Here is an 18,814-nt window from a genome sequence, read left to right as displayed (position 1 = left end):
AATTCCTGCTGAAAACTACATTACCCATTCTGCAAATAAATCTACTCTGATCAGAGAATCACTACAAATAAACTTCCAAAATATCTCTCAGCGACAACTCACTCCTGTGAAGCATCACAACAAAGAGAGAATTTGACTTACTGTTTCTGTGTGAATGGAACTAGTGAACAGCAGTTGCTGTCAGTTAAAAATAAAACGTGTGATGCTGCTGTCGGTTAATTAAGATTTTATGGATGAACCTCAATAGGAGTTTTTTTTCCTCAAATTTGTGAAAACTTTCCGATGTTATAGAAGTCTCTATATTTGACATTTACTTAAGTCACTTTTGTTTTTCACAGCTATCACATTAGTTACAGGCTTGTGCACAATTCAGAATTGAATTGAGAATGACTCCTAAATTCAAATTCAATTCTTGAATTTGAATTGAATTTGAATTGATGTCAAAAACAGGATCTAGAATTACAATTCGAATTTGAATTAAAGGAAGCATAATTGCAATTCAAAACAAATTCCACGAAATTCATATAGCTATATTATAAGTGAAGTATTTAACAATGAAGCTATTGTCACAGAACAAATAATTAAGTTTGATTTAATGTAATTGTAATTTTGTGGAACATGATAGAACATGACTCAGAACATGATAGAACATGACTCCCAGAATTACTTCAGTAAATCTTTAGAAGAAAAAAAATAATTTTAGGTGGACATTTGTTTATATATATATATATATATATATATATATATATATATATATATATATATATATATATATATATATATTAGAACAAAATGTATGCAGGGGTGAGGAGTGAGTTAACTGTAATGAAATTAGGTTATTGAATTACAAAATGAATGTAATTGTATTTAGTTGTATTACTGAGGTAAAATGTGTAATTTAATTAGTTACTAATCAAATTAAAAGGAAATTGATTTACATTGGTAAAGTAATACAAATAAAATAATCCAAACCACATTTATAATGGGTAACCTATAACAGTAAGCAATTACATTTCCAAAGTAACCTTCCTAACGCTGAATGTATGTGAGATTCAACATATTCTTTCTGTTGTGTGACTAGGGTGACCACCCGTCACGCTTTGTTTTGTACCGCACAGCATTTTCACCCCTTGTTCCCCACGTCGCATATTGAGAAAATGTCTTGCATTTTTATCAGTCTGTTTGTTTTTAATTATCATATTAAGAAAATGTGCATGCGTTCTTTTGCCTTTTTAAGAAATCATTTTATTTATTCTTTTTGCGCCGTAATTTTTCACCTATATTTAACAGCGCTTCGTCAGAAGTACAATTACAACAGCCGTTTTTAAAATCATATCCAATCGTTGAAAAGAAAGGATTAAACACGGTCACTAGTAGGTTGTCAATCAAAATGTTGAGCAGTGATTCGTTCCATGTGTTCCCTGTCAGAAAACAAATGGATAATTCGCTAAATTAAAATTTTAATTTAAATCAATTTATTGCCTGCTGTAGTTGTTTTAATTCACACCCTTTCTAAAAATATGAATGTGTTTGGTGTAATATATTCTTAATATATAAGGCTGTCAATAAGCTAATTTCATGTTGTTTTATATTTTATTTGTTCATTATTTATTTTGTTAGATTTTAGTTGGACTTAGTCAGAACTGTTTCAAAAATAGTGATCTGCATGATGCCTGCTGCCTTGCTCAGTGATGTTGAATTTAAATAGCAAGTAAAATAAAGACATGTTATGTTACATTGGTGATGTAATTGTGTTGTCTGGAAGGGACTAAATAACAAAGTATTTTTATCAGCTGAAATGCAGAATACAAAAGTTTTTTATTAACTTAAATGGACATTATATAACAGTTTCAGGTTATGTTTTAGTGTTGGTAACATGTCCCACATGGTCCCACATTTGGTTTCTTTGATGGTGGTCACCCTATGTGTGACTGTGTAGAATTTCTTTGAATTGCCATGAATTTAATTCCACTTCCTGTCATTCCAATTCAAATTCCAATTCAACTTCCTGTGGGGCGGAGTCAATTCAATTCAAATTCCAATTCATGAATTGAATGGAGGCCAATTCTGAATTTTGCACAAGCCTGATTAGTTATCCCTTCGTAAAGTGTTTCTGTAACTGCTCCTTTAAGCTGTTCTATGAATGGGACAGTTGAGAGTCACACCTGTTTTCAATCACAAACACCACAAATTTCAGTCCCAAACTATCATATCCAGTGATCGCAGATCTATGTTCTAGTTTATTGTGTTAAATACTGTTCTATTTTGTCCTCCACAGCCTCAAATACTTCAGCCCATCAGTCACATCCCCAACGAGCCCCTCATCCAGGGAAAACTAGCAAGAACAGTCCCCACCGGGGGCCACAATGATGCCTGCACCGAAGGAGAACAGCCTTCTACGTCCTGTCCTCCAGTCCTCTCCACCGACCAAATTCTTCCTCCTCATGTGGAGTCTAAATCTCTTCCTGACCCAGAGGAGCTGAGTTGGTTGCTTAGCACCCACCTTCACATACAAGACAACAATGAGAGTGACTCACAATGGGCTGGAGAACAGATTGTGAGGCCGACCCCAGAAAGCCATCAAAACAAACTCCTGCAAACACCTCATACCCTGTCCTTCACCCCGCGTGTCCTGCAGCCTCCACGTCTACACAAAAGGGTAACTCTTCCTGATCTGCCTATAGGGAGCTGTAGTGGGTCAAACCCTAAACCAGGACCCTCAATGAACCACAAGGTCCATCAGCTTCTTCTGCCACCTCCGTCCAGAGGTTTGCCATGCTACAGTGCAGGGAACGTCGCCGTGACTCGCGGCCGGCTATCCCAGCCTTGGCCAGCAGTGGTCAGGAGAGAGGCTGACCCAGAACGCAACGCTTCGGTACCACTCGGTATCTCCACAAGACTTGAAAAGCCAAAGATCCACTGAGCGTCAGCTGCAGTCATAAACACTGATAAGGCTACCTCCCTGAACGCATGATCACACATGCGGCTTGCACTAGATCGTGTTGTTAGTGGCTAGACAACCTTTTAAGCTAAACAAAGAAGCTAAGCTATCGCATCTAACTATGCAACAAAAAGTAGTGTCACAATCAGCGCTTCTGTCGCACAAAACCACTCTTTTGATTCAGACTAAGAGTCATTGATCCTCATTCCATAACCACTGAGAAACCTTTACCACTCACAATTACATCATCCATACATAACCATGTTAATACAGTTGAGCTTCTCATGGATTGACAAACTGGAGAAAAGGATGACTGACAGAAATTCAGACTGAGAGAAAGGGTAAAATCTGAGAAAACAAGCAATGGAAAGCACTAGAGAACTTTTTTTTTTTACCATTACTCAACAAACGTCAAAGAAGACAAAGTGCCATAGACTGCCTGCGGAGCTTTTCCAAGGCCCCTCAGTGTCTGAATATTTTCTCATGCGGCATGCCCTCTGGACGCCCACTCATTTAGTGGGTGAATCTGACATTTGCATCACCAACCTCCTGAGGCTTAACTACGAAAACAAATATTATTGTCTACGTAACCTCCCAGAGCTTGTCGTAAAGACAAAGGAGTCAGTGTCTCGTGACCCAAGTCTCATCTTCAGTTTCCACAGAGAAAACCTGTCAGTCTGCTGTGATTTGATCTGTATGTATATTACTTCATGCCTCATTTCATATCATTGTCTGTGTTCACCACATAAGCACGAAGTCCAAGCTACAATTTTTTTTTTCATCCTTGTTCCTATGTCTTGTTTCTCAGTGCTAAAGACTTGCTTTGACGTAAAGACAGTGTTTTGGCAGGAGGGCGCACATGCCGCTGTCAGTGCTTCCTTTATTTTCACCTTGGCTTCAATCGTGATCAGCAGTTTTTCATTTTAATTAGGCTCATGACTCCTGTATTAATAAGGTTATTTTTCTTGATTATGGATTATGGCATGCTCAAAGCATAAACTTGCCTTTTCACCCCCCATTAGTTGCATACAAGATTGTTATAATGCTTTTTAATTATTTATACATTATAAAGATGTTTACAGTTAAAATGGCTTTATTAAGCTGTTCAGTCTGCTCCAATGCTGCAGGATTAACATTTTCACTTTGTCTTTGGGACAGAAATACTCTTCCAGAGACTTGAGTGAGTTCTTAATTTTTGGAAAAGATTTTCATTTTGATTTTTTACACTAACTTATTTTTGGTTTTGCAAGCAATGATATGATAGGACATTCAGTGTTTTTTTCTTAAAGAAAGGTTTACTGTTCTTGAGATGATGTTTTTTGTTCTTAAGATTACATAAGTATGTCTCAGAAGGTTGATGAGGTTGGCAGTAATTTGCTTTTGGCATGCCTTGATACATGGTACACACTGTAATACATAAATATACAGCAATATCCACTGCATGGAAGCATATGGACTTATCCGTACTACAGTTTTAAATATGCGAGAACCACCCTCCCATGTTTATGTGCAATATATCAGTGTGTATACATATTAGTATACATATTATTTTACCCTAAACTTTTACGGTTGATGTTTAATCCAAAGCGAAAGGGATTTTACTGCCATTTTCCATTCTCTCACCCAACTCTGTGGTTATACTAAGCAGAAAATCAATGGAGGGCTTGTTTTGTAATGCTCTGGAGACACTTTGTTTGTATTTCTTTCTCTACATCTGTCTCTCATTGTGTCGTACACGTGTGCAGAAGGACTGTAGTTTTGCTATTGCAAAGACACAGAAGAACATTAGTTCCATTTGCTTGTGTCATTGAGGTGCCCATTTAAAGCTAGGAACATCTTTTCTTTCATTTGACTGTTAACAAGGCAAAATAGTTATGACCCATAATTAAAGGGACAGTTCAATCAAAACTGAAAATGTTGTCATCAATTGTTCACCTTCATTTCGTTCCAAAGAATAAATTACTTTCTTCTGTGGAACATAAAAGAAGATATTTTTCTAAATGTCTAAGTCCATACAATGAAAATCAATGGGGTCCAAGATAGAAATGACAAAAAGTTCAACAATGTGTCTTGGACCATTGACTTTCACAGAATTGACAATAAACGTTAACAAATTCTTTAAAACATCTTTGTGTTCCACAAAAGAAAGTCATACAGGTTTGGAGTGACAAGGGGAGATGAATTTCTTTGATGAACTATGCCTTTAAACTGAGATAAATCAGAGTAAAGAAGCATTACGTTTTATTAAAAAAATATTGTAAACCATGCAACCAGGCATTTCTTGCTTTAATAGATGCTTTAAATGTGAGGCTTTCTACATCTCTTTTCATGCTGTAAAAACACTGTTTCATGAGTATCTGCAACTCAAAGATGCTGTTTCCTTTAAAAAATCATCATTGAGGTTCTGCAGCAAAGAAGAAAAAAAAACAATCAAAAAAGTTAACTAAGTCTAGTTTTTAGATTTCCAAATTGCTAAAATAAATGCACTCATACAAAGACCTCTTACTGTTGTGTAAAATACATTAATGGCTTGCTGCCCATGTGTGTATGCCTTCCTCTGGGTTCTTTTAACCTGGATGATTGTTTGATAGCATGAAAATGTCTGAAACAATAAACTCTTGCCATGAATTCCTTGCCAATGAAATCTTCCATTTTTCCTTCCATAGTAGTTCATGTCTTGCCATGTTTTTCACCTATTGTGACACGAGAGTATGCAGCATTGTCAGAACACTACCATTGCTCCATTATAGCCTCATGAAAACAACATCTGCCAACCTGTTGGTCTGGACAGAAAAGATGTTTACGAACAAAGGAATGAATTCAAGCACTTTAAATGACCCGTTTCAACCTCCACGATGGAGAGACTGTGGTCGTTTTGACCTGATCTGTTTGATGTGCTGTCATTTTAATTGTGTGCAACTTATTTTATTTGGCTGTTTGTATGTTGATGTTCTGTCCCTGGTCCAGTGGAAGGTGTTGAGATTTCAATAAAGTGAAGGAATAAGATTCACACTCTCTGTTGCTTTTTCTCTGTGTCAGAGCCATTCATTTGTGCGGCTTCCTGCAGCTGTTCCTATATTTTACACTCTGCAGTGTTGCACTGCAGATCCTAGTACATTATGTTTAGGGCTGCTTTATGCCACCATGTTCATTATACTGTAAATCCACACATTCTAGAAGAATTGTCTAATATTCTCAGTCTGCCCCAAACAACACTGTATATAAACGGCATTCACAATATGAAGATAATGTTTTTCAAACATTAGATGTATACATAGAAATTAAATGATATTCATCCAGTTTCATGGTGCAATTATATTCAAGATTAATATTTTGACCTCAATGATTTCATTTCTAACAAGTATAGAAAAGTTAGTCATTGTTGGCATCTGGATGGATGGATAGAGAGAGAGAGGGAGAGAGAGAGAGCTTTCTCATCTGCTTTTGTCTTTCTCAAATGTCTTGTTGCTGTCAGCCTGTATCCACTTTCAGGGTGTTGATGATTGTGTGAAGATTGTTTGAAGGGCAGAGATCCAGGCATGCCACACTGCTGCCAATGAGTCATTCTCGTTTCTCAGTGCACTGAACTGAAGATGCGTCCTCCATTCCCCTGCAGCAGTTCAGGGCTCAATGCAAGTGGTTTTGACGTACAGCCTGAATGAGTGTTCTGCAGGGAACTGACTCTCTGCATTCCCTGCTTAGAAAGTTAGAGATATTTATTTATTTATTATTATTTTTTTTTACTTTTTTCAGTAACTTTTTCAAAAAGTCAAGTTTTTTACTTTTGATCTACTGGGAAGTGTCGGAGGGGCTTGCTCAGGTGAGATTGGGCTGCTCGGTCAGCCAGTAGGAGCGTGTATATGTGCGTTTGAAGTGTATTTGGCTTTGAAGTTCAGTGTAGGAGTGTTAATTCCAACCAGGACAGTGATCGCTATTGTAGCACAGAGAGGGAATTGAATGTATGCCTTATCTGGACTCTTGCTAACCAAAGTGTTGACCTTCTGATCACATCTGCCCCACCAATTATGTTTTCTAGCTGTACTGTAATCTGGAGGTCAAGAAAGTAGAGGGGTACCTTTGCAGTCAGTGCTGAGTGTGTCTAGTGGTCTCTTGACTGGGTAAATTATGTGTGCGTGAGAGAAAGGGAGACAAAGAAGGAGAGAAGAGATATTGGAGAATGTAATGTGAAAGAAATTAATTACATAATTTTTGTCTGTAATTATCCAGACCTCCAGAGCGTGTTTGTTTTTCTGCTGTTCATTTGTTTATTTCCGTGTAAAACAAAGGCACTGGCAGTCTTTTAATTTCTCTATAAAAAACATTGAAAGAAAGGACGATTTGGAAGAGCAGATTAAAGAAATGGAAACAACACTGTCCACTTTTACTCTTTCTATCCCTCCTATTCTCTCTCTTTTTTTCCAGGGAGAGTTGGATCAATGGACCACGGAGGTCCATAACTGCATGTCAAGGTTAGTATCTTGATACCAATACTTCTATTAAAGCTATTATTTTAAAAAAGTATTTTTTTATTACACACACACACACACACACACACACACACACACACACACACACACACACACACACACACACACACACACACACACACACACACACACACACACACACACTTAAGTTTTTTTAAGGTTATATGTTTGTTATTTGAAACTAATAACTTGCACAGAGTAACCCTTTAGGGTTGACGTCTGCGCCGATGCGTTCACTTGAGTTTTTTTCCTCGTAACAGTGGAAAGAACTTAAAGAACTCTGTCGTTTCTGGTCATATACAGATAAAAACCTGCATTTACAGTACAAGCAGTAATTAAAAGAACGAACTAAAGTAAAATTATATTTAGTAGTCATTGAGATCAAGCAAAATCACATGGAAAAATCTGACCTGTGGGGGAAGACATCTGCAGATGGTGTGTGATAATAACACACATGAAATTGCAATGACTATTCGGTAACATTAAGCTGACTGCTTCGGGCCCCTGGAAGACTGCGGCCCTGGGACATGTACCCTGTCTTGCCCTGCTTGAATTCAGTCACTCATTGTCCACAGAAGGCGCAGAGCTGTTCACAGATACAAAAATTAAAAATGAGTTAGAAAATATAAGTTAGTTGTGTCAGGCCAATGTAATTGGCTCTCTCTGTTTTTTTTAAGATGAGGCAAGTTATCTTAAGCGGAATGCAGAATTTTTTTTCCAGCAGTGATAAATGTACAAAAATATAACGTGTATCAGCTTGCTTAAATAGGCTATAGTCTTAGAGAAGAGGAACACAAGAACGGTATCAAGCGCTCAAACATGCCCCACTTGAACCTCTGCTCTTCATCACCATGCAATCAGTGAGCAATTAAACCCATGTAAACTGAAAAGTTTGTAATAATTCTCAATGGCTGTTATTAAATAAATGATTGTTCAGTGTAGTAACCCAGATACAGTATCACTTTACTTGCTATGTAAAGCCGCAGCTCTAATGCTGTCTGCATGAAAGCACAAGGCTGCTGTCGCAGTTACAACGCAGTGCTGCAGATGCAGGATGTGTGAAACAGTAAACTGGACACTACTATACGTATAAAGCAATATCCATTATTTCTTCAGGATCTTTGATATTTTCTAGAGATCATCTCTGAGTTCAGGAACAATCCTAATTATAATATTTTTGTTTATTTTACTACAGCAATATTCTGTTTACCAGCCCTTGGCTTTAACAACTAGTTTGTTCCAAATCAGTCTCATTGATCCCATCTCTAAACCTGCATGTATTCAGCAAAGTGCAGTGCCATCCTTTAAAAAGCACACACAGTGTCTGTATTTTTTACAGGATGACAGTTTGCCAGATGCCTTTGTTTTGTGGATTAGTAACCGGTGAAATTCTAGACAGATCAGCATACTTAATGTATGTCACACGCAGTACACTGAGTGCTTTTGTTCATTATGAATTCAGTGTTTTTAGGAATTCATGACTGATAAATTTTAGAACGGTAGTTCTCAACGTGTGGGTCACAACCCAAAAACGGGACTTGAGAAAAAACACAAATATGCAAATAATAATAATACTATTCAAGGAATCATGCCTAGTTAGGAAGGCTAAGTAAATGGGTTTAATAAAGGGCAAAATTAAGATTAATAAAAAAATGTATTCAAATGTATTGTAAATCTTTGGTACACAAAAGCATGAAACCATCAAAATTCAAGAGACATTTAGAAATTAAATTTGTCGATTTTGCTTTTTTAGCTGTATGCCATGTTAAAAGTTTGATATAAGCAGTTCATTATTATATTGATGAATTTAGGTGTTTGAGAATTTAGGGACATTTTTGTTCACAGTTGTATGATAAACAGTTTTGGCTCTTGTTTGTCCATTAATGTTCAATGTAAACCAGTCTTGAAGCAAAACCAGTTGAGAAAAACTAATCTAGAACACCAACCAGTCCGAAATCTGTTAGAATCAGCCACAGACCTCCACAGTACACAATCCAACGTTACTTATGCTTGAAAAATACATATTTGAATGAGTTAAACATTTGTATAGCAAATTAATGTTTGAAATACACAAACAACCTTCTCTGCCTGTCATGCCTCATACTTTATTGATAATTCATTATTAATGATTATCTCTGTATTTCTGTACCATGATCTATTTTTAATGGCTGTTTTGTCAGAGTAATCCTTGATTAATCAACCGTCATTGTTAAAGCCTTTTGGATCAGTGTTTGATGAAACATTAATGTGCTTTTGTTCATCAGGAACCACTGAATTAATATTTTAGTGGTTGTAAGCTCAAATCAAAATTTTGGATGAATAACAATGATTGATGATTGTCTGCTTCACACTTTTTCCCATACAAAGACTTGTTTGGGATATATTTGTTCATATAGATTTTGTAATATCCTCTAGGAATACAGAAATTAATATTTAAGTCTGATGAGGATGTTTTTTTTCTTTAAACAAAGATAGACACTATGAAAACCTTGAAAACAAACAATTTTGCACAATACAACATCAGTCATGCACAGCTTGTCCAATCAGACAAGCTTTCAATCTCTCTGCATGAGAAACAGGTTTTCCCTTCAAAAAGAATATGGTGTAATATTTATTCTGCTCTAGGCATCAGTTGGATTTAAAATGTCCTGCAAAAATCTAGTGAGAGTTGAAATGGTACAAGCACAACTGCAAAGCCACAAGAAAATAAATTTAAGAATAAATAAATCTGATTCAGTGACACTGTAATAACATACACAAAGGTTACGTGAGACATAATTTACCATTCATCATGTACACTCATAGTTATTGAGAAAAAAAAGAGGATAATCTTATTATTCTAGCTGGAATGAGATTATTGGCTGCACAGATGATTTTCCTGCGTTTGAGGGCTATGTCACTTTAAGAGACAGACAGTCTCCCTCCGTTAGTTTGCTTAGGGACGGATTCTGCTGTATGCAGAATGAATTAAAGAGAAAATAAAATCAGAAAAGCCACCAAGCACAGGTAGTGGAAAGCACAGGTATAATCCACTACCTCGACAGAACTGAATTGGTTTCATTCAGTAACCGAGCAAGTGGAGAAAATGGTATAGTGTGAATGAGTCGTTTTAATCAAATTTGACACCCATGTTGCTCCTGAAAACAATTTCTGATATTCATTCATGGTAAATACAACAACAAAATGAAGGGGAGCTGATGATGAAAACAATGATGAAAAGAAACACCAAACAAACCATAACATCAGCCAAACTGCTCAGTCTAGACAAGAGTTTGTGAAGCTTAAATTGAAATGTATTTGAAATTAAACCTTTTGCGTTCTACTTGACTGATTATTTGTGGGGCAAAGGGGTATCAAGATCTGAAATGAAGCACAGAGAGGGACATGAGTCAAATCAGCATCTGTTACTTTTACAGTGTTTAACTCTAGGAGCTGAGTAACTTATTTTACTGTGAATGAAAAATGGGCTGTTTTCCTCTGCAGAAAACCTCATGAAATTAGTTTCAACTGAAGAGATTTTATTAAATTGGTGGCTGCATGGTGATTTGTGGGAATGGGTAATTTATTTAAAATCGCAGTTACTGGAAGCCTGCGGGGATTTGCAATGGTGTAAATATTTGAAAAGGCCATGTTTATACACTGTCCACTCTTCTTTGGCAGTTCAAAACACAAAACGTTTTCTATTTCCTTACATATTTATTGGAAGAAATGGAAATCTCCCTGTAAACATTAAACCCTGTACAACAGCATTTATTGTGTGTTCGATGATGTTAGGAACTTCAGGAGCTCTGTATACCAGAGGTGAGTAAGGGAACTGCAGAAGTGTTCACCTAAAAAAAAAAAAATCACAATTCTGTCATCATTTTCTTATCCTCACTTTCTTCCACAAAACAAAAATGGTGAAGACAATCAATGCATGGGGACTGTGACTTTCAAGCTTAAAATATCATAAAAGTGATCATTTTGTTGTATTTCAACTGAAGTCATGTGATAGCTTTGTGTGAGAAACAGACCAACAATTAAGTGATTACTGATTGAAAGTCATGACATAAGCCTTCAATGTTTTTTTTTTTTTTTTGGTGAGTCAGATCTTTACAATGAATTGGTCATTTTGGTTCACAACAAAGGTCTGATTGATTAAAAAACATGAAGAGGGTTGTTCAAGTATCCTGTTTTAGGATTACATAATATTTTGTAGATCTGTGAAGGTATAAATACTATCCACTTCCATCAAAGTCCCTTGTTGGAAGATCAGGATATTTGAGTCCCTCTTAAATGTTTGTTCTGTCCTCAGGAGCTCTTTCTTTCCCATAGTTTACCAAAGCTATTCTTTACTTATAATTGGTTTCCACTCTCTTTAGTTCCCTTTTTTCTACTTCAGACGTGCACAGTGAGCTTCTGTTTAATCACAGCTTCCCTGCACTTGCCAAAGGCAGCTTACAAAGCCTGTGGCAAAAGCCCCTGCAGACAAAACTTTTGCCTATTTATGTTTAAATGTTTCCTTAGCCACTTAGTTCTTTTCCTTCCAAAGCACCTAAAAGCACATAATCATTCATTGTTTTTATATGAACAATGTTTTTTAAAAAAGAGCTGCAGGCTTTGTGTATGCTTTGATGGCTTTATACAGGGAGGTCTGCAATACCTGGAGAGACCCATCCATTAGCATTCAAAGCTAAAAATAAGTGGCTTAAAGTGGAGAAACAAACTTTTTAAAATCCATCAATAATGTTTTTATATCAGGTCAGTCATGTATAGATTGTAGATTTGCTTGTTAGTTTAATCTGATCATAGGTTTTTGGATAATCAATGGCAGTAGCAGGTTCCTCTTGAGCACACTTAGCTCTCATGCTTCAGAACTGGTCAATCTCTATCTACGCTCTGCTGCACCTGAGTCTATAGTCCAATAATTGCAAGTTATAGGCCTACTTTTCATTGTGGGTCATAATAGAGGCTGATTCAGTGCTGATGATTTTAGTTAGTTTGCTTCAAAGGTGCTGTCCTCTTTCTTTATGGATGTTGCGATCCAGAAGGGTCACTACAAACAAGGAGAGACTAATACCTTCTGACCTTTATTTTACATTCTTCCTCAAACTGAGCAGAGATTTGACCATCTCAAGTCACAGGTAGACCTAAAGGACAAGAAACTGCCACAAAGTCCAAAATGCAGCCCCAGAGCAGACTCTCGAAGACAGGAAACAAGCAGCTTTTGTAGGAAACGAAGAACACCTGCGTGCCGGTGCTCCCAATCACGCTGCAATCAGCCAGTCTCCTGCAAACAATACAGACACAACACACACACACAAAACAAGCAACGGCCAAAAGGGACGTCACAATGGGTATATATTAATTATGTACATTTTCAAAGTTTTAACCCATCCATTCAGAGATGCAGTGAACAACATAAACACAGGCTCTTTGTGCAGGCTCTTTGTGCAGGCTGTGCAAAGAGTTCTCTGTCTTCTAATGTATGTTATAAGTTCATCAATAAGTTCAGAATTGCAGCATAAATAATGTAACTTATGAATCTGCCCCCTAGGTAATAAATACTCACAGATAGAGAGTACAAATGGAACCACTGGCAACTAGAGAACCAAGATATGATTTTTTTTTTTTTTACTCCCTTCCACAGCCAGTGCTATAGTGCATACGATTGACAGCTTTTATGCCACTTTCTTATAAATTTAGGATTAGTCTTTTTATTTCTTGTTCGGCGGTTAGGGGTAAGCTTAGGGTTTTGGGTATGAAAAATATCCCCATGAAATTATAATATAATTATACTATATTTATAATAAAATAAATACATTAAAACCTATTGCAGTTGAATCCACTTCAGTGTTTCGTGTCATTTAACCACATTATGATATCCAAATGTTAAACAGGCTTTGGCAGATTTACAGAGAAGGTTCTCTCGTCAACCCGAAAATTTCCTTGTTTTGCCTCTCTTTAATTTTCCCATTCCCTAAACACATAAACCACTATGGATTGTTTGTTAGATGTGGAATAATTTGCATCAAATACAAGGAAAATGAAAACCAACAAGACCAAAATTATAATCTAGAATGATTATTTTGATACTATTCAAAAGGTACACTATGTAAAGTTTTTTTATTTAAATAATGGCTCAAAACACAATTAATATGGTAAGCCTATCATACTGTAAGTGTTTCTATTCGCAAATACAATGACGCTGGTAGTGACGATTCGGTCTGTCTGTCAATTAGTGATCTGCAGTGTTTTCACGTCACATTCTAGTATCGGTATGGTACGCTTGGCACCTCAACCGCTTTCTGGGCTTTAAGAAGTCACAATGTTACTCATTTAAATAATCCCGCCCTGTCATGATCGTCAAGCAAAACAGGAAACAATTGCAGGTTTATTGGTCAGTACACACGAAACAGATGATTAACACGGGCGTGGACAGATGACGCAGGGACTTTGATCATAGACATCATATAGATAGACGCCCTATCGACCGCTACTGCCTATTGGCGCGGACGAGCCGTGGGGCCGCCATCTTAAACCGGTCACCCGCTCCGCGTAATCTGTTTGGCAGGTGCAATGAGCTGCCAGCGCATTTAATTAATCATATCTCACTGAATACCGAACTGATTTTCACACAGGTTTTTTTGCTGCAAAGGTCATACACGTAGCTACGATACAGGACACATTGAATATTTTGTTCACAAAATACAACCAATAGTACGGTAATGTTAAATGTTAAATCTTACTTGTGAAAAGTAATCCCCGAGTGATGGCCCGCCGATTTGAGCAGGAATATGTTGCACAGTGCTCTGGCATCTACTGCTGCTATGCAACGCAAATAGGAGTGTGACCGGTTTAAGATGGCGGCCGCATTTCTTGCGCCACAGCGGCCAATAGGGCATCTAGTCTCTATATGATGTCTATGACTTTGATGGCCAGCGTGAGAAGTCTGTAAAGTGAGAGTCCGTGAGGTGAAGACACAAAACGACGATCCACACCAAGACAACGAACCCACGGGAACACGACGACGGGAAAAGCAGGAAGACTCGACGGGAAAAGCAGGAAGACTGGACAGGAACACCACATGAGACATCAACCAAACAATCTGACAAAGAGGATGAGAAAGCGGTGAGTATATATAGTGAGATGAGATCGGCTGCAGCTGGTGATGAGATGATGAACAGCTGGAGCGGATCAAGGAATGTCACTCAGTCACACCCACTACACACGTGCTTTCATACAACAACATAAACACCAGACAAGAAGGAACCAATGGATTTGTATACCGTGACACGCCCCCGGTATATGCAAAAAAGGGGACAAGGTCTGGTAGAGCTGCTGCTATGTCAAAGAGATAGTGTTTTTTCCACCGCTTTTCCAAAACTCATTCCAAAACTCACCTTCTTAATGGTTGACAAACTTAGTGTGGTTAAAATTTATTTTAAACACGGTTCCTTGACATTATAACCCCAACGTTTATCTGTGGTCTGCACATTTTATAGAGAATATCTTCCAGAACCTAAGATGAGAACAATGCAGGCTACGCACAAAAGCTTCTCCTGAAATGGAGCAGTTCCGACTTTGTTGGGACAATCTGTTTTTTGGGGATAACAACTTGTAAGTATGTCTTATTTTTTGTAGTTGCATTTTCTATTAACAGTTTTAATTATAAGTTTTATGTTTTTGCTACAATGTAAACAAAGGGCAAAGCTGTTTGCCTCCACTCACCTGCTAGCCAACATTAATGTTGATACAGTGTTTCTGTAGATTTTGTAACCTCTCGCTTTTGTAAGACTGTTCATTGCCCCTCAGGAAAATTAACCATAGTTTTGTGATTGATTACAGTTTGCATTACCATAGTTCTCTGACAAATATCATGATTAAATGGTGTATAACATTTTATCTAAAATGTATCTAAAAACCCTCCCACTCTGAAACCTCCTGTGAAATCCGTGCTTGCAAAGTCCGTGCATTAAATCCGTTCTTGACGATTCTCTTGTTATATTCTTATGTCGGAATCAGGCTTGAATTGGTTCGAAATTGACGGCATCCTGAATATTTACACCTGAGCAGAAGAAATTTGCGGTTATGGTAAGGGACGTGACCTTTCCAGAACACGTGCTTCTCCGCTAAGTGGTGCCAATCACAATACACTGGGCCAGCTAACCAGTCACAGCACATTTAGTATTTCAGAAGGAGGGGCTTCCAAAACCACTGGAAGGCAAGCTTGCAACCTTTAGCCAAAAACGCGTAACGGCTAATGCTAACGCTGCGGCCGTGGCGTTACGCAGGGAAGGAGACCAGAGGCTGTTTTTATTTATTTATTTAGAAAAGAGGCTTCACTACACTGAATAATCCGCTTTTGTGAGGAAATAGCTTATCATTTAATTAATCGACTGCCTGTCTGCTAATCCTCAACATGTTTTATTCTAAACAATAATTTTGTTGGGACCTATAAATTTTACTATGATTATTTTATAAGAGAAGATAGAGAAAGGAAAGTCGTGACAGGTAAGACTCATTTACGGTATTACCAGTATTTAATAGTAATATTGAGTGATATTTTATATTGTCTAAAGAAAGTAAAAAATACAGATTTTTCTTTATTCGTCTTTCAGGATTTACCAGTTGTGATAAGACTTGAATTGTAATGACTATTATAACTGCATGTATGCATATGACACTGATATTATGCTGATAATTATTTTAATGAATAAAGAGAAAATTAATAATTTAATTATAAGTAGTGTGTTATAGTGTATGTTGTTTAATGAAGTGCCTGGTTAGGCTTATACTGTAATGGTTTATGACTGTTGTGTGCCTAATGCTGATGATATATTGCTTTTTAATGAAAGGTAAAAAAAAAATACATATCATTTTAATGGGTTAGATATTAAATCACAATTAAGTTTTTAGTGTAGGCCTCATCTTAAATGTAGTTTTTTACTGAGTGACTACTTTGCAGCTGAGCAAATAGAGAAATTCATGCTCTTTTTTTTTACACATTAAGCACATTCCACAAACAATACAGTCCTCCTATATTCACAAGACCAACAAGCTAATCCACAAGAAACTGATTAATGTAAACTGTAATTGACTGTCATAAAACTTGAAATGGTGGGCACTGATGCCACTGCCATTAGACGATAGGCTGAGGTGCCTCACGTGATCCAAGTTAGCCATTACGCTTTCACCAGTGTTAAAACCCCAGACCCGATCATTTCCCCAATATAAGACAACCTCTGGGGCTTCATCGAGCCAGACTGGGGATTGAGGTGTTGTAATAATGTAAAATATGTTAAAAATAATGTGTTTTTTGAAAGATCAAGCATAAAAGCATATTCTGGTACACTCCAAAAACAAAATCAAGACTTCGCAAAAGGGCATAATAGGACCCCTTTAACCTTTTAAATGTTGTTTCTTTATTTTTGTTTGTTTATTATTATTATTATTATTAGATTTTATAGCTACCATTGACCTAAATAAGTGGATGCAGCTTAAGTGTGTTTTCAGAGGAAATCTTCAAACAGTGTTAGTGCCTTCAGTGAGCTGAAAGCCAGACAAACACTATCACCTAGGAAACATACTTGGTTCTCCATATGAATAAGACCTCTGTCATTTTTATAAACAGCTAAACAATCAAGGGAACACAAGCTGAGCCAATAAAGTGAATAGAAGTAACAGAGATAAAGACAATGATACCCTCCAAAGACACAGTTCTCTTCTGAGCCCTTCCTAATAGAATGCTTGGCCCCCAATTCGCAGCTTCAGCTGGAGGCTTCAAAGTGAGAGTTCAAACGGCAGGCAGGGCATTCTGAAGTGCGACAGAAACAGGTCCCCGTCACTGAAAAAGTCTGTGTCCCTGAGCGCTTCTGAAGAGATCAATAAGAGTTTATAAAAGACTCTACACACATCCAGGGTGTATGATAATGACATGCCTCTGAAACTCTACTGATTTGTTTTTATCACTGCTGTACAGCTTTGCTCTGTACAAGTGTGCAGTCAGTGTAATCCACATCACAGGAATATCTCTCTGCACTTAGCGATGAATGGACATTCCTTTGTGTGTATATTGTGTCCATTTAACTTGTCAGGATATAGCAGTAATATGCAGTAAAACGCACTGCGTTTGAAGCAAAGTTTTCTGTTCATAGTCAAAGTAGTCAAAGCTCATTTCATGCTTTTCATTGTTATTTTGTCTGATCTGTCTGTCTGTCTGTCTGTCTATCTATCTATCTATCTATCTATCTATCTATCTATCTATCTATCTATCTATCTATCTATCTATCTATCTATCTATCTATCTATCTATCTGCCTGCCTGCCTGCCTGCCTGTCACTCCATCTTTCTGTCTAAAATACCAGTGATTTCTTTTTTTTTACTGAAAACTCTATATTTTTGTCCCTCTCAGATATACAAATCTTTTTTCTTTTTCTTTTTTTTTTTTTTTTTGCTGATGCAGAGAACTTGGGGAATTCAACAGCTAGCCTCAGAATATGACATTTAGTGCATCCAGCTCTTTCCACTTATCTGAAATATCTTTTTACTCTCAGAGGGTGTCCGTGAATCGTGGCAGTTATGTGAGCCAGCGAGAGACAGACAGCACAGCTGCTCTCAGGCTCCATGTGAAGTGATTCAGCCTTCTGATAAACACCAAAAATAACCAACCGCTGAGCTCCTCTCCTCTCTGATCATTTAACACACCCCAAACCTGTGACAGACTGTGAACTCTCCGATGAGACCGAGCCCTGTCGCCCATTCATGTGTCAGAGCCCCTGAACCCTGCACAGTGATGGAGAAACATCCACTTCCTCCAACCCTCAGGACCAGAAAGGCTCAGGTGTTGACTGAAACCCCCATGACGGAATATCATTTTGGGCTTCGCTGAGCGAACGCAGACAGCTGCAGAATCATATACGCTTCCCGAATACCCCACGCTAAGACATGACTAATCGATATCTCACTCTGCATGCGGCTGTTCCTGCCTTCTGTAATGGGTGTTTATAGGTGATGGGACCCATCACTAAATCCAGATAGCCTCTGGAGCAGACTGACTGACAGTACACAGCCTGCACAGTAAATGTGGCCTTAAAGGTGTGGCTGAATGCTGCAGTATTGGTCATATTTAGAAATGAGAGCTGCATGGAACTGCCACAACAACATTAAAATGAAACCTGCATGGTTCAGTCCCATTATAATGAAAGAATCACACTGTAAGTAAAATTATAGCAGGTTACAGTAGTTGCTGAATGAACACTTCTCTATCAGTTTTTCAGATCGTTGTCTGTGCTAATATTTTTTCTTTAGTTTTCTGTCATTTAGAAACTGTATGTCTGGGTTATAGGAAGTCAACAGCCTTTTTTAAATATATTTTTTTTTGACATAGTTTGTTTTTGACACAAAA

General features: G+C 37.4%; 1 protein-coding gene across 2 annotated transcripts in view; it reads left to right on the top strand.

Moving 5' to 3' along the window:
* The window catches only part of ccser2a (coiled-coil serine-rich protein 2a), a 68,970-nt gene extending 63,023 nt beyond the window's left edge, over window positions 1-5,947 (top strand). For both annotated transcript variants that reach the window (XM_077239647.1, XM_077239648.1), the window contains one exon: window positions 2,279-5,947. In XM_077239647.1, the coding sequence (XP_077095762.1) occupies window positions 2,279-2,923 (645 nt within the window). In that variant the 3' untranslated portion in view covers window positions 2,924-5,947. The remainder of the gene's footprint in view (window positions 1-2,278) is intronic.
* The last annotated feature ends 12,867 nt before the right edge of the window (window positions 5,948-18,814 follow it).

This window comes from Siphateles boraxobius, unplaced genomic scaffold, assembly GCF_051911475.1.
Source record: "Siphateles boraxobius isolate OS27281-9 unplaced genomic scaffold, OSU_SipBor_1 22, whole genome shotgun sequence".
Lineage (NCBI taxonomy): Eukaryota > Metazoa > Chordata > Actinopteri > Cypriniformes > Leuciscidae > Siphateles > Siphateles boraxobius.
The sequence above is the reverse complement of the archived record's forward strand: the minus strand, read 5'-3'. Positions and strand labels throughout refer to the sequence as shown.